The 15,457-nt window shown below is 41.1% G+C and overlaps 1 protein-coding gene across 5 annotated transcripts in view; it reads right to left on the bottom strand.

The window, feature by feature from the left end:
- The window catches only part of triob (trio Rho guanine nucleotide exchange factor b), a 112,539-nt gene that overhangs the window by 30,002 nt on the left and 67,080 nt on the right, over positions 1 to 15,457 (bottom strand). For all 5 annotated transcript variants that reach the window (XM_056379847.1, XM_056379842.1, XM_056379845.1 and 2 more), the window contains 17 exons: positions 11,353 to 11,548; positions 10,928 to 11,094; positions 8,065 to 8,184; positions 6,811 to 6,909; positions 6,598 to 6,690; positions 5,804 to 5,953; positions 5,590 to 5,704; positions 5,292 to 5,407; positions 3,715 to 3,837; positions 3,167 to 3,361; positions 2,596 to 2,711; positions 1,864 to 1,930; positions 1,404 to 1,513; positions 1,217 to 1,286; positions 834 to 923; positions 503 to 595; positions 203 to 314 (listed from right to left, as the gene is read on the bottom strand). In XM_056379847.1, the coding sequence (XP_056235822.1) occupies positions 203 to 314; positions 503 to 595; positions 834 to 923; positions 1,217 to 1,286; positions 1,404 to 1,513; positions 1,864 to 1,930; positions 2,596 to 2,711; positions 3,167 to 3,361; positions 3,715 to 3,837; positions 5,292 to 5,407; positions 5,590 to 5,704; positions 5,804 to 5,953; positions 6,598 to 6,690; positions 6,811 to 6,909; positions 8,065 to 8,184; positions 10,928 to 11,094; positions 11,353 to 11,548 (2,032 nt within the window). The remainder of the gene's footprint in view (positions 1 to 202; positions 315 to 502; positions 596 to 833; positions 924 to 1,216; positions 1,287 to 1,403; positions 1,514 to 1,863; positions 1,931 to 2,595; positions 2,712 to 3,166; positions 3,362 to 3,714; positions 3,838 to 5,291; positions 5,408 to 5,589; positions 5,705 to 5,803; positions 5,954 to 6,597; positions 6,691 to 6,810; positions 6,910 to 8,064; positions 8,185 to 10,927; positions 11,095 to 11,352; positions 11,549 to 15,457) is intronic.

Below are 15,457 nucleotides of genomic sequence, written 5' to 3'. Positions count from 1 at the left end.
GAAGTTATGTCTGACTCTGTCTGTCTGAGTAACTTGTGCTGAAAGTGAAAGTTTAGTCAATGGCAACATCAGAGAAGAACACGCCCAGTGAACAGGTGTACAAGTGTATATCAAAAAACATAACAAACATAGAGTTAGATTTCATGAACAGCAAAGTTGTGTGTATATGTCTATGTGTATGTCTGTGTGTATATACACCCACCATCCAGCATAGAGAGATGCATGGCATCATTAGCTTTCTTGGGGACACTAAGCATCACTTCAAGACCATCCTTGATCTCTCCTTTCCCCTCCTCACAGCACGTTAACAATTCCTACAACAAAAGCACACACACACACACACACACACATATATACACTCGAAAGGTGCAGGACAAATGTCATCTTTGTGACAGTAATAATTTTGGTAAAGGTTCGTCTACCATACTGTATGTGTTTCTGGAATATGACTAGACCAGATTTCCTTTCTTTCATATAGACTGTGTGTAAATGCATTCTGTACCTTGAGAAGAAGCTGGTACTTAGTGATTCTCTGGACTGGTTTGATCAGGTAAGAAGAAATGGAGTTGGCAAGACGATGCCTTTGCTGAATTTCCTGGAAAACCAAAAGATAGAAGCATGTTACACATGCATCACAAGCATACTATGAAAGCTCACAGAAAAAAAAAACAAACAGCAACAGCCAGGTTAGAATATTGAACATCTATCTCTATTCCCTGGTGTTGTATTTAGTCTAAAGAAACAGATGTACCAGGTGCAGACATTACATGATATGAGACATCACTCAGTCCAAAAGTAAAATCCCACATCAAGCAGTACTGGTAGTTACTTACATCAAAGTAGGGTCCAGCGTGCTCCAGGATGAGCTGAGTGGAGTCAGGCTTGTTCTTACAGTAGTTCACATACATCTGGAATTTATCAGCCTGAGCAGAAGAAACAGCATCAGTACTGAACTCACAAGACATCAAGAGTCCTGGTTTCTCAACAATTTCCTAAGAAAAAAATGTATGATATTCTTCTGGCCTACTGTACTGTATATGTTTTGGTATTTAACCTTAATATACACTGAATCACACAAGAAAAAAATGATGATGAAAACAGAACAAATCAAAACGGCGTTGGCAGAAATTTGTAGTTGCTGAGGTACAGGAACTCAAACACAGCTCAGGAACAGAAATATGAGCTGATACATGTATATAAAAGTCAGAACTCTTACCCAAGTCACAAAACAATGGCCGACATCCTCTGGAAGCTGCTCATACTTCTCCAACTCCTTCAGGAAGATACTGTACAGAGACAGAAGGATTTATAGAAGGAACAATTAGAAGCAGTAACAAACGTTGCACAGTCACTAGTCCTGATGTAGATAGTGGTGAACACAGCTTGATAACTCCTCTACTGACTTGTGATGAAACTCGTAGAGATCCTGCATGTTCCCAAAGATGATGTGTTCCTTGTTGACAATACCAGGAGGAATCTCCTCCACACCGCTGGTCATCTCCCACAGGTACGTCTGTGCACACACACACACACACACACACACACACACACACACACACACACACACACACACACACACACACATACACACACACCACAGCGTAACTAATTAAATACCTAGAAATCTCTCTGTGCCAACTCATCTGCTTTAAGAGCATCCAATCATCACATTAAATATCTCAACAGATCATTTAGGACAGAGATAAAAACATTTAAACATTTTAAATAATCACAGCAGGGGCAATGAAAATGGTTAAATTTGTCTAAACAGTCAATTCACTCAAAGTCAGGAGATGCCTAGTTGTGTGCACTTTGTGGCATCAGTCAAATGAGTGTCTTATGAGTGGTCGGTAAAATACTTACATCCATACATTCCCGTAGGTCTCTGACGTAAGCTTTCTCTGTTTGAATCAGCTCGGCCATTATAAATCTGAAGAGACAAGGGCAGACAGTGATAGACATGGTCAGGTGCTGCAGTTGATCAAATATGAATAAAAAAGAAACTGTGGTAGCATTTCCCTCTGCTTTACCGTTTCTATATTCAATGTATACGGGTAAGAGTTATATACATATACAACATGATGTGATTATTAAGCTTTTGCAGCAAACACTTCAAAGCACAGTTTCTGTATGTGGATGCATTGAAACTCCCTCCTTTGTGAATCTCTCTCATAATAAACCATTTAAAACTAATTACCACAGATATCCCATACAGCATCAGGAACACTGAAACATTCTGTGATAAAGGCACATTACTGCTCTGCGTCTTCTCACACGCACCATAAACCCCCTCTCCATTTGTTCACACAGACGATTGGGTGAGAAGATTTCCGTGTTCACTACGATGTGCTCATGTTTGCTGGGTAAACTGACATTCAACGCCATGTTATCACTACCCTCGCAATTTGAGGTGGAAGCCCTGCTGAAGCTATGAAATGTTAATCAGACTGAAAAATAATGTGTTTTCATATGTTGCTGGAAATGACTGAATTATTCATGCAGGCATTTTTCCAGATCTGCGTAGGAAACCTGTGATGCTGAACATCAGGCGGTCATCAGGAGATAGAATGCCAGCGAAATGTGTGTTACACTTACTCTTTCCTTCGCGCTGATTTCCTCTTTTCCTCATTGAGCTCATGGGCAGCATCCCTCAACTTGACCTCTGACCCTGGAGCACTGGCTGGGATTATGTCCAATTGCAGGTCTTTACTCTGCAAACACAGGAGACAACGGTTGTTATGGGGTGCAGAACAGGCATGGTGTTCAGTAGTCGACACACCAATGTCTGATATATTTGCTTTCTCTGAGCACCGGTTCATTAAAATGAACCGTTGGGAGATGTTTAAATAAGAACCTGCAGAGATAGAAGCTCTCTACAGCTGACCACCTGGTGCAAGCTCAAACTACAATAAAATTAAAACCCAGGGGAGTTCGTATAATGAAATTCACCACATGAAACACGATTTTGTTTAAATCCTAGACCAGAAATGCTCGAGGCCAAGGTTCAATCCTTATTACTTTAAACTCTGCCAGGCATATATGGTATCCGTGGCTGTATCTGTCTTTCAGTCTTTCATTATACAGCATCAACCCAAGGTTCTAATACCTACACATTAGGTATTCTTCTGTATTCATCTTTGATTTTTTTCAGAGGTTGAGTACTCACAGCCTTGTTTGAGTCGGAAGAAATGCCAAGCGCCGTTTCCAGGCAGGTTCGGTATTTGTCCATGCGGAGTGAGAAGTCCCTGTACCGCTTGTCCACTGAGGACACCCATTTCTTTATCTCCAGGGCATGGGCGTGGCCCTTGTCACAAAACCCATCCGCCAGCTGGATCAACAGCTTTACCCTCTCTTTGGTTTGCTGTCAATAGAGAGACATTTAGGGAGGGGATAGAGAGAGGAGAGAGATGGCCATAGAGAGGCAGCGGCGGCAGAGGAAAGGTAGATAAGAGAGAGAGAGAGGGAGAGAGAGAGAGTTAGGAATCAGGGTGTTGCTTGATGGACACAATAGCTTGTTCTCTAACACAATAACAGTGACACAGCAAAGAGGAATCAGGACAATACACTGCCTAGGGAATGGGCCTCACAGCGGAGCGCAGGACTGTGCAAACATACACACAACAAGCAGATCAACAGGCACGAAAATACGCACATCTCTCAGTGTACTTTTCCACCGTCACAGATCCACAAACAAACATGAAATAACACACACACCTTTGCTGTGATCTGGAAGTCTTCATGCTCTTTCAGCAGCTCCTGTGTGTGGTGAATGCTGGAGCCGGTGGATGTGTGTGTGGACAGGTAAAACTCCCCAGTGTCATGGATCCACTCCAGGGCCTGAGGAAACAACCAATCACAAGTGAGAACATTGACACTACAGGGATTTTAGTTACACAATTTGACACAGTCTCTATTAACTATCCAAATCTGATGACCTGGTACAAGCTAGTACACTAGAAACACATCATCCAAATCCTCCAAGCCTATCCAGTGGGACATTTGGTCAAATTTGTACTGATCTGCATTTGATATAACATTTTCCACTGTACAGTTTACCTCTAAGAAATCTTTTATATTGTCCCCAAAACATATTCATTGAAATTCAGGACTAGGACCGCTGACATCCATTTACTTTTAGAAACAACAGTGACACAGAATTAGATCTTTGTGACACATGCTAGATAACGTGTGTTTCCACCTCTCAAAAGTTTCCCTTCATTATACATGTCTAGTTTCCAAAGGTCATGCTTAGTTTCTATTCTTTTGAAAGTCTTTGTACTTTATAACTGGGCCTGCAGGTGAAACCTTCCTGACCTGCAGTGGCAGAACTGGTCCAGTCAAACTGTGAGACCAGAAAACATTTGGGCCCTGGGGATAAAACCTGGATCGCCCTAAAATAGCCATGTCCTAAAAATATCTATGATGTCATCTGATGTTAATGGTTAAGCGCATTGCTGTTTGCCTGCACTGTGCTATCCAAATACCACAAGAGGGAGCCAAGTGTCTTGTATTTAAACAGCCTTAGATCTGGCACACAAAGATAGAGTTAAGAGTTAAGACCACAGATTCTAACTTGCTTCAAAGTCATGTAAAAAAAAAAAAAAAAAAAAACACTCCAGATGTCAGCTGAGTCTGTGGAGTGTGAGGAGATCCTTGCTAACTCCATCCATCCCACAGGTCTTCGTGTCTTTGAACAATGGCTGATCTAAGACTTGTTTGATTGAAAAATATTGAGTGTTCTTGTGACTTGACCTTTTACCCTTACCGATCCTCACTGTAGCTCAGATCTTTAGCTCTTCTAAAACACAGAAAAGCTTTACAATCAAAATCCCAGAGGTTGAAATGTTCAGCACTGCCTGAGGGGAAAATGAGTGGTTGGAGACATATGTTTTGACGATGCTCTGTAATAAACGTAGTGTTTAAGTTTACTGTGCCACATAATGATAGCTGTCCTTAAGACTGTCATTGTTGCACATGGCTGCCAGCTTACATCACTTCCAGTATTTTTGAAATGTATCATTACTAAGAAAACACAGACTGCATGTTTTATATTTAAAAAGAGACAAAAAAAGATGGAAGTTGCAGCTGTATGCTGAGACAAGTTGCTGATTTAGTTCCAGTGCAAACAGGATCCATTCATCTAACAGGGAGAGATCTATTCCCACTGACTCTGTAGTCTCTAGTGAATCAAACGATACAATATGCTGATCCGAACAGCCGTATCTCCGAATTGTGCTTATTGCCAGTGCACAACAAAAAACATACAGATCCACACACACATAACCACACACCTGTTTGGCGCTGCGTTCAAACACTACATATTGCTGGCACTGGTCCAGCCTCCGCTTCCTCATGGTCCAGAAGTGAAGCACTCTGTTCTCTCTCTGCAGCAACTCATTCAGGATATCTGATGAAACAACGCAAGCACACAAAATAAGTGTATTCAAGATGTTTATCACTGCACGGCAGCATTTGTACAGGAACATACTGAACACACACCTTAGTGTTAAATAAGTTAAATAAACTAATCAACATCTGTCATCATGAGATGCAGAAATGATGATGGTGATCATTACAACATCCACTTACTCTTAACCTGAGTCTCTGGAGCTTTGACGTGTGACAACATGCCCGGCATGTTGACGCTGTTTCTGTGCAGGTACTTCAAGAAGACATCAGCATTACGCCTGGCCAATGTACAGGCCTGTAAGTGCGCAGAAGGAGAACAGATGTCATTTGCAGGGTCAGTGTTAATATCACACTTCTGATGCAATATTGTAAATTAAACCATCATCTCGCTCACCTTGAGGAAGGCCTCTTTCTGCTCCAGATGTTTGCTGATCATGGGCGTGACATGGTCTGACTCACTGTTTGGGCCCAGTTTATCAGCACCACCGCACCAGTCTTCTTCTCTCTTGTACTCCTGCTCCAGGCTTTCCAACACACTGCACACCTGAGACATTGATAATTCAGGACATAAAAAAGAGAAGTGAGATGAAACACTAACCTTCATGCAACTGCAAATCCTTGAGAGTCATTTTTTAAACATGCTGTGAGACCGCGTTCCAGGTCCACTTATGTTCACAAGGGGGAATGTAGCATTAATTCACTCAAGATTATCTACCAAACTTTAAAGGGGCTATTTGTAAATTTTCTGTCATTGAACGTGGTCTCTTGCTGGGAGAAGGTGGTGGTGATTGTCGCTTGACGAAAGCTTCGGTCATTGTTGTATTTATAATACAAGATGTTATAATACGCCCTCTGAGCAGTGCTAGGTCTTCAGGCGGAATGGAGGCAACAGTGAGTCGCTATCTCAAGTTATGAGCCAGGCCGGGGCTAGCTGGTCAGCGTGCTAACTTAAGTAGAAAAATAGACGCGATGGAGACAAGAGTTAACATTGGTGTTGCTTTCACCGCTGGAGACAGCTATTGAGTAGAAAATGAATGAAGTTAATGCTAATGTTAGCTATGTAGCAATAGTAAAACTTACATACAGTATAGCTCCTTTAACACATATTTCAGTTGGTGGCACTCACTCCCACACACACACGCACACACACACACACACGCACACGCACACGCACACGCACAAAAGTACCTGTTCAGAGGTCTTGTAGAAGGCCACAGAAGCATTAACCAGCTTGAGTCTGTCCTCCATCTTCAGCATCAGCTGCTGCCAATGGTCTGCCACCTTCAAATGTTAAACAAAGTTTGTCATTAATAGCTTTACAGCTTAAAAACAGCTACTGTACTGCCTACATAAGATATTCTTGTCGACCTTTAGTGATGTGTAAATTTCTATGAGCATTACCTTTTCTGCACAATCTCTGATCATATCCATATCGTAGTGGTTGGCCTGGAGTAAGGCCTCAGCCTTCTGCTGTACCTGCAGTGCACTCTGATGGGTTTTCTACATGGGCATTAAGGTAGAGATAAACAATAACAAAGAGTTATATGAACCTCTGAATCAAAATGATTGCTTTGAAAATATGATCCCAGCTTCTGGTTGCCCCTACAGGGCAGTTTAGTAGAGGGTGGAGGATTAGGGAGCAACAGAGCAAAGGTTAAATGAATAAAGATAGTGTCTGATTAGAGCCATGTCATAAAGATTGTCCTGGAGTGAGCACACTGGAGAGGAAATGAGATTTGGTGGGGATGGAAAAAAGGATAAGTGATTTTTGTTTTAGAGCAGTTAGCCTGAGAATTAGGCTTTTGCTCCTTGCTGGATTGACAGGAAGGAAAACAGAAGGAAATAAAGGATGAATGAAGTATTTCCTGCCAAGAGCTTCGGCCAGCGTTTACAAGACAAGAGGTTATAATACGCCTTTTGAGCAGCGCTACGTCTTCAGGGCAGAGGCTACAGTCACTATCGGACAGTGACTAAATGGACCGAGGGTAGATGGTAACATCCTAACTTCAGTAGAAGAAAAGACACGATAGAAACAAGAGTTCACGTGGGCTTAGTCCTAACCGTAGCGGCCATGGGTTCGAGTCTGACCCCTGCATTTCATGTCGATCTCCCACTATACTGTCGAAATGATGGAAAAAATGCTCAAAAATATAACTTAAAAAAAAAAAAAAAATCTCACATAAGCAATAATCATAAACACAGCTTTCCTCTGAGTGTGCATCTTTGTGTATATGTGAGCCCTGTAGAAGTAGGTCAGGTACAGGCCTGCATTAAAATGAGCCAGGCTTGACAGAGTTCAAAGGAAATGCACCCTGCATAATCAGTGGTAAAGAGAGAAAGGAAATAAAGAAGAAAGGTAAGGAGAGAGAAGAAGGAGAGATATTAGTTATTCAAAATTCCATTTCATGTGTGACTTGTGAGGGGGGAGTACAGTTTTAGAGAGGCTAAAGGTTGAGGGCTGAAGGGATATGAAGCAGTACAGATGCTGAAGAGGAAATGAATCAAGACAAATGTGATGACAAGAATGAAGGAGGAAAAAGTGGGATCAGGATTTGCTTCTGGACTTGAATAAAACTATATTTTAATGTCTGCAGCACTTACAAAGTACATGTATATAAACAGCATATTTGTATACATTTTCTTTTTTTCATTTACCTCTATTGCATGTTGGAATTGTTCATGTTCCTTCTGTAGCTGTTCAGCTTCTTGTAACGAACTGGCTGTGATCAGACCAGCGTTCAGCATGGACTCTCCATTACGGATCCAACCCAGCACCTACAACACACACACACACACACACACACACAGACCACACACAGGCACACAGAGAGTTTTTCTTTTTACTCCTGCTTTTTTTTTTTTTTTTTTTTTTTTAACAGACTGGAATTTAATTGCAGAAGGTCAGATGGTCAGTGGTTCAATACCCGGCTCCTCCAGTGCACATGTTTAAGTGTCCTTTGACAAGATACTGAACTGAAAAGAGTTATATGAATGTGTGTGTGAATGGATGAATGTGTGTAAAGTGCTTTGACTGGTAGATAAGACTACAAAAGCACTATATAAGTGCAGTCCATTAAGTTAGGCTATGAAAAAATCTTGATTAAATCAAACTCAAAAATAAAAATAAAGCAGTCACTTGCAAAAAAGGTGCAAGCCGTCCCCCAATTTGCTCCTCTCCAGCACTCTCTGTGATTTTGCATCCTATTTTCTTTCTTCCTCTCAGTCAGTCAGTCTCTACCTCCATCAGCTCTTAAACATTCTCTCTCGATGTGGCCCGGCTCTTGCCCTTCATCTGTCTCTTCTCATATATTTTCTTCATTGCGTCTTCACCCTTTACACCTCCTCACTCTGTTCCCATTTCAATCCCTTGACTCTCTTCAAAATCTCACCTTGCACGCATTTCCTTACCTCCCCACTTTATCTTCTCTCCCCTCTGCACATAATCGCTTCAGCTAACACACCCCATGCCTCTCAAGCACACGCTCCTAGATGAACTCAAAATCCCATTTGCTCATTGTTTTTTTGGCCTAGTTCTAGCCAAAGGGTAGTCTCTCAAAGACAACCCTCTCTCTCTCTCTGAATCAGCACGCACACCTGCTGTGTGGGTGACGGGCAGCAGTGCAACTGAAGCTTGGCTATAAAAGTGATGATGCAACGCAACTCTGACTCTTGTTTTTCAGCAGCTTCAACAGGGCTGATGTTTCCGTTGCATTTGCCGTGTCCTGAGGCAGAGTTCGTATGAGCGTTGGCTGCTGAATATCACAGGAGCTGTATGATGTAACTCTAATGGCTGAACAAACAGCAGCAATATCCGCAATAATGAGCACATATATGATTCATTGGTATGGTATGGCCTCCCATTAGATTTATATAATATATTTTAATATTTCATCAGGCCACTATAGCTGACACCACTTTACTCTACTTACATTGCTTTTATCTTTGTTATGACCCCTGCTCTATCCTTAATCCCTATTCTTAAACTGTGCCATTTCTTAATAACATACAGAGCACAGTCCTAACATGTAACTACCTCTGGGTTTGGGACATTTGAAGCCAAAAAAAAAAGAAAAAAAAGAGAAAACACACTAACAATAGTAACTGTAGTGAAGTGGTGATCTCTGCCCAAGACTGAAAGGCTAGGATATGTATAAATAAATCAGCAGCAGAAATATACAGGCTACAATTACCAGAGTATGGCTGTGTCCAACTTTAGTGTAATAAGGGTTGCAGTTATTTTCCCAGGATTCAGTGCAGGGGGTGTAATAGCAAAGCTTTCCCCAGGAAGGAATGGATGGCACATTGTAGAAAACTATACTGTAGATTATAAAGTGAGCTGCAGATCATTCAACTATATTTACTAGATTGAGAAAGAGAAGCCATCTCTTAAGACATTTCTCATTTACAAATCACTATTAGCTGCACAGACAGGCACAGCTTTCTGTAACAGGCCATAGCTGCATATATAGTGCTGCCTCTCTGTAGGCAGATGAGTAAAAATAACACCATAGCATCATATTGGCATGACACTATCATCACTGTCAGATCTGTTTAATCAACGTGATACCAGTATATCTTCTGAAATGTTTTGCTGCAGTACACTTTGGGTGTAATTTTGGTTATTTTAGTCTCAGTTACATGTCTGCCACCACTTTTGTCCATTTTTCATTAATTCTAGCACAAGCTGAGGCATAAAGCCTGTTGTTATTCGGCTGCATCACTATGATAACAGGCCTTGTTATGAAATTGGCTCCATGTTTGTTTTTGTTTTGCTTTGTAATATCAGTCGGCCACATCGCAAAAAAAAAAAAATCCACGCAATTTTCTTTGCTGTGATTGTATTCAACTGCTGAATGAATATTGGGAGGGAGTCGCGAGTTGACATGTTCTTCACTGACACAGCATTAAGCTAAAAAATTCTGTCTCTGTTCTTCCCCTATCAAGTCAGATTCTCTCTGGTCCATTTGTCTTCTTTAATGCTGAATTTCCAATTGTCTCCCTCTCTGTTTGAATCTTGGCTCAACATCCAACCGTACCGCTCCGTCTATTCCCCAAAGTCAGAGACAGATGCGGACAGATGAAATACCGTGAGTGAGAGAGAGAGAGAGAGATTGTTGACACAGGGTGAGTCATCTACCCATGGTCATGTACAGACAGAACGTACTGTAGCACTTCAACACATTCTGTAGCAATACGCTGCTACAGAGGCTTTCCACATTTCAATTTGACCTCTGTCTTAGGAAGAAAAAAAGCAGTACAGATGTGTGTGTTTGTGTGTGTGTGTGTGTGTGTGTGTGTGTGTGCGTGTGTGTGTTTGTGTGAACACAACATCTTAACTCTATATACAACTTATAACATTTAAATATGCTCAAAGTCTCCAGAATGCTTCCTGGTTAAAAAACAAAGTAAAAAGGCTTGCTCCTTTGCCGCTTGTTTTTTTTTTTTTTCTTGTTTTGTTTTTTGTTGCTGCTCTCTTCCTGTTTCACTCTTTTGTCCTTTTTCTTCTTCAAGTACATACCTGTTTGACTTCAGCCTGTAGATGCCTTAATTGGACACACTGCTCCAGGTGTCTCCTGTGCTGCTCTGCTGCCAGGTCCAACTCCTGCTGCTTCTCGTGGAGAAACTCCAGCAGATCCTGGACCCGTGTTGCCATGTCCACATCTCTGTCGCATAACAACTCCACACCTGCACACGGTAGACATTTCATTACGTTACCTTTGGCTGTCATTTAGCTAGCTTTACCCTCAGTCTTTGCAAAGTTCTCCCTCCTCAGTTACTTACTCCAGTTAGCACTTGTGCCTCTGCTATTTGCAAATCAAATTCAAATGAATGTGTATTCCCAACAGATTCATCTTAGATGAGAGTACTGTATGTATTTTTGTGTTGCATTTAGTCTGTTCTCTAATAAATACTTCAGGAAGTGTAATTTACTCTCTCACTCACCGGACGCCTGGACCTCTGTGACATACTGCAGTAACTCTTGTCCCTGGTGGATGACGTCAAAGGTGAGGTTGTTCATTGTGAGCGCCTTGTCTGCATGATGTTGTAGCCTCTGTTCGGCCAGCGTCAGGTCCTCTGTGTCAAAGTCACTCATCTGCTGAGACAGTTCCTCGTTCCATGACTCCAGGTCCGAGATGATCTGAGAGGTGGAGAAGGGCCAGAGAGAGTAAGAGACAGAAAGAGGGCTTAACTTACACATAAAATGGGCAAAAATAGGGTTACCTTTTTATTTGTTCATAAAAGGATTACAAAAAATGTATAGTTATATATAATATTTTGTTTGCATTTTTTTTTATTTGATGGTGAAAAGGAAAAATGGAAGGAGAGACAAAGCTCCCTGACTGAATTTCAACCAAGAACGTCATGGTTTTCACACTGCTGAGGCAAATAAGATGACTTACAAAATGAATCTCACCAGCACAAACATTCAAAGGAATAAACAGCACAGCAAAAAAAAAAAAAGAAAAAGAAAAAGAAATAACCCAGCCATTTAATTATGCTTACAGTTGTATGATTAAGAGATGTTTTGAAGTCAGACAGTTTAATTGCTGTAATCCAACACCCTGAACTGACTGCCAAAATAAAGGATAGCATATTACACTGGTGATGCATGGCTGGTGAAGCAGATGTACTGAGATGTCAGTGCTTGTCTCTGACTGCCCACGCACACTGAATCATGATACCATGGGCACCTTGATCCTGGCACCATCCACCTCTGTCTGTCTGTTGTTTTTTTTTAAACACACTCAGCAGGTCAGAGTTTACCCACTTCTTGCCCAGGGGCATGTGGAGTTTTTATTATAATTTGAGAAAGTCTGATACTATAAACAAGTTTTAATTATAATTCCCATTTTGTGTGAGTGTATCTTATTATCATCTAGTCAATTTAATAATGTGCTTCCTGATTTGCTCTGTTTGTGATAATAGCTTGCCGTCACTGCTGTGGAGCACTCCTTTTCCTGGAAGGCATTTACTATGTGACATCTGCAGGATGTGTTCAGTTTAATTAAAAGCATCATCGAGAAAGAATCAAGTTTCATTAAGTAGATTTGATCCAAGTTCATTTGTGAGTGAGAACAGCATTTCTTATGAAAAAGTAAAACTGTCAAGAGCAGCAAAATGCATGGCATGACTGTACTGCACTTGGAATAAATGAAACTGATGACATAATGATATAGGAGAGATCCAGACCTTATAATGTGAGAAAAGTCATTATTTTCCCTTTTTTCAAGGCTTTATTTGGGACTGTATTTGTATAAACAAACTGCACCGCTGGCTTTTATTTGGGGCCTGGTATACTGTAAAATTAAATGTTCATGTCGGATTAGCACTTTCAAGAATGACATTCTCAGCACTGCAGCCGTAACACGGTCCATGAATATACATGCTCTCAGCTTCGTGGGTGAAAGTCTGAGGTTTCTCCTAAGGTTTGACACTTGTGTTTGTCCAAAATTCACATGATGTGGGTGCACATGGTTGTATGTCTGCAATCATAAGATGGGAAAGCTATGGTTCAGTAAGATGACTCCTAAAGTGTAACCGAATATCTGTGTGCAAATGCGATCCTCCCAGGCCATGCCATTTGTAATTTCCTATATCGCTCAAGTACTTCCCCAGGCTAGAACTGATCCCGTCGAAGTATGTTGTAAATCAAGAGTGCTAGAGATAGAGGTTTTATTCATAACGCAGCAACGGTACGGAGTGATAAGACTTGGCAAAGGCTCGTTGTGCATTTTAGCTGGGACAATTTACTGCAGGCTGAGTATATGATTATGCTGTTTGTCTCTTATAATTTCTTCCTTCCGCTCAGATTCATTCAGCACAAGTTTCTCACAAAAGCCAGAAGGAATGAGACGTTGTTTGGCTTTTAAGAACTTAATACTTTTTAGTCATGCAATAATGTGATTTGCCAAAAATGGATAGCATAGCTGCTAACTATGCAGTGCATAGTGGTAAGTGAAGGCACCTTCGCCAGCCAATGTCATCAGTCCAACACTAACTTCTGTCAATATGAGGGGCAAAATTTGGTTATTGTTTAGTGGACAACACAGACCACCTGCATGGACGTCCTCATATTTTGCTGCAAAATGTTTCTGTAAAGCAGACGTCAGTTTACAACCTCTTGCTTTCTCTCTCCTCTGTCACCTTATGAATGTTAATATCGGCTCTAAACATCAACAAGATGCAATTCCAATAACTTAGGATCATCTGTATATTCCTCAAACTCCTCTGTGATAGAGTGTTTTGCTGCTCAGGCTGTACCTTCCTTCACTCAGCATGCCGTTGACACCTTATGCTCAAAAACAGCTTCTTCCCACATATTCAGCTAGCACAGCTGGTAAGTCACAGGCAGTGAGGGACCTGCTGAGTTTTCTCAGAAACAAACAGAAAGCGGCAGAGTGGCTTCTCAAACCTGGATCCATACAAGCCTCAGACCAAGGAGATATCCTCCACTAAACAATGAAACCCATAGTAAAGCAACTTTTTTAAAGTCAAGAAACATTTATTATAAATCCATTAAAGCAGTAGTATCTATTATTCAAAACAATTAAGAAAAAATGATATAAAAGTCTATTTCAGAACTGAAAGGTTCTTAGAGCACTACACCTCTCCATTGAATATGTTTATAAAAAAGTAAGATAAACCTCTTCTACAAAAAAGAGCTTATTCTCTCTCCACATAGAAAAACGTGCTTGCCATATGACATTGTACACCAGGAATTTGGATTCACACAAATTCCCCGGCAATAAATTCTCCTCTTTATAGAGTCGTGGCTTCCTCGGCTCCCACACACAGTAATCTCATCAAACCAAAATAAAATAATAACCTCTCTCTAACCAATTTGATACTTTTTCAAATCTAGCAACAAAGTAGAAACTTACCAGGCACTCATCTACACTCTGCTCTCCTCTCCTCTTGCAGTTGAGTAAAATGCCCTCTGTGTGCAAGAAGACCATTTCCCTCAGCTACCAACACAGTGAAAACTAACTAATGGAGGAGATAAGTCTCCTCTTTGACTATGTTTTTTTTTTTTCTCTCTCTCTCAGTGGAGTGCAGTGATACAGAGCTTATCGCCAGAGAAGAAAGCGCTGTGAGGCGAGTGTATGTCTCACCTAAACTCCTGCCCTCACCTCAAACACACACACACACCCCCAGTCATCCAGGAGGGTGTGTCATAGTGCATGAACTAAATACCTCCTCCACCCATCTTCATGCTGGAGCAATGTGTCATATTCATCTTGTGTTTATGTGTGTGTGTGTGTGTGGCTGTACTTCACTGTTCTACATGAGTGATTAGCAGATTCACCACTGTTCCCCGACATGACACACAGAACTGTGATGTAATGTAAGACTTAACTGTTCTTTCAGACTTAACAACACAGGCACAGCCCACCTGTACAGCAGCAACAGAGCTTCTATTAGCACACAGTGAAGGAGAGTTCACGCATGGGAAGACTTGTAATGTAACATCATATATAATAGGATGTTTTTCTCATTCTGTGGTGTGCAAAGTGGTTATATCTCACATTTTACATCTATCAGATATCATAAAAAGTCTTTCCATGTCATCTACTCCCATGCAGAGTTTGCATCGTGAAGGTTGCTGGTGTAAACAAATCCAGTTGACGATAGCAGGAAAGGCAGAGCAAATGTTCTGGGTAATAATAGAAACGTAATAACTGCTACGTTATCAGCAAGCAAAAGGCGTTTAACCTAAAAATGATGCGCATCTGAAAAATCAGGTTTGGCAGACGTTACAAGATGTAACTTTCTGACATCAAATCCATATTATTAACGTAACTGACACGTACTCGACTTCCTGCAGAGCAGAGGGAGTAATGTGATTATTATTTAAAACCACTACCCTACACACACTTTCATTCAAGCTCCTCAGGCTCACCGTGTCTGCTGCAATTACTTTACACAAGCTTTCTTTTATACTTACATTATATCATCATGAATATGAGCCTGCATCTCTGCTCTTGGCTTTTGCCTCTAAAGTGACAGAATGTTATTCATCAGTCAAACTAGTATGGCTCAACAAATA

The sequence above is a fragment of the Seriola aureovittata genome, chromosome 7 (genome assembly GCF_021018895.1).
Source record: "Seriola aureovittata isolate HTS-2021-v1 ecotype China chromosome 7, ASM2101889v1, whole genome shotgun sequence".
Taxonomy (NCBI): Eukaryota; Metazoa; Chordata; class Actinopteri; order Carangiformes; family Carangidae; genus Seriola; species Seriola aureovittata.
This window is presented reverse-complemented; position numbering and strand designations above follow the sequence as displayed.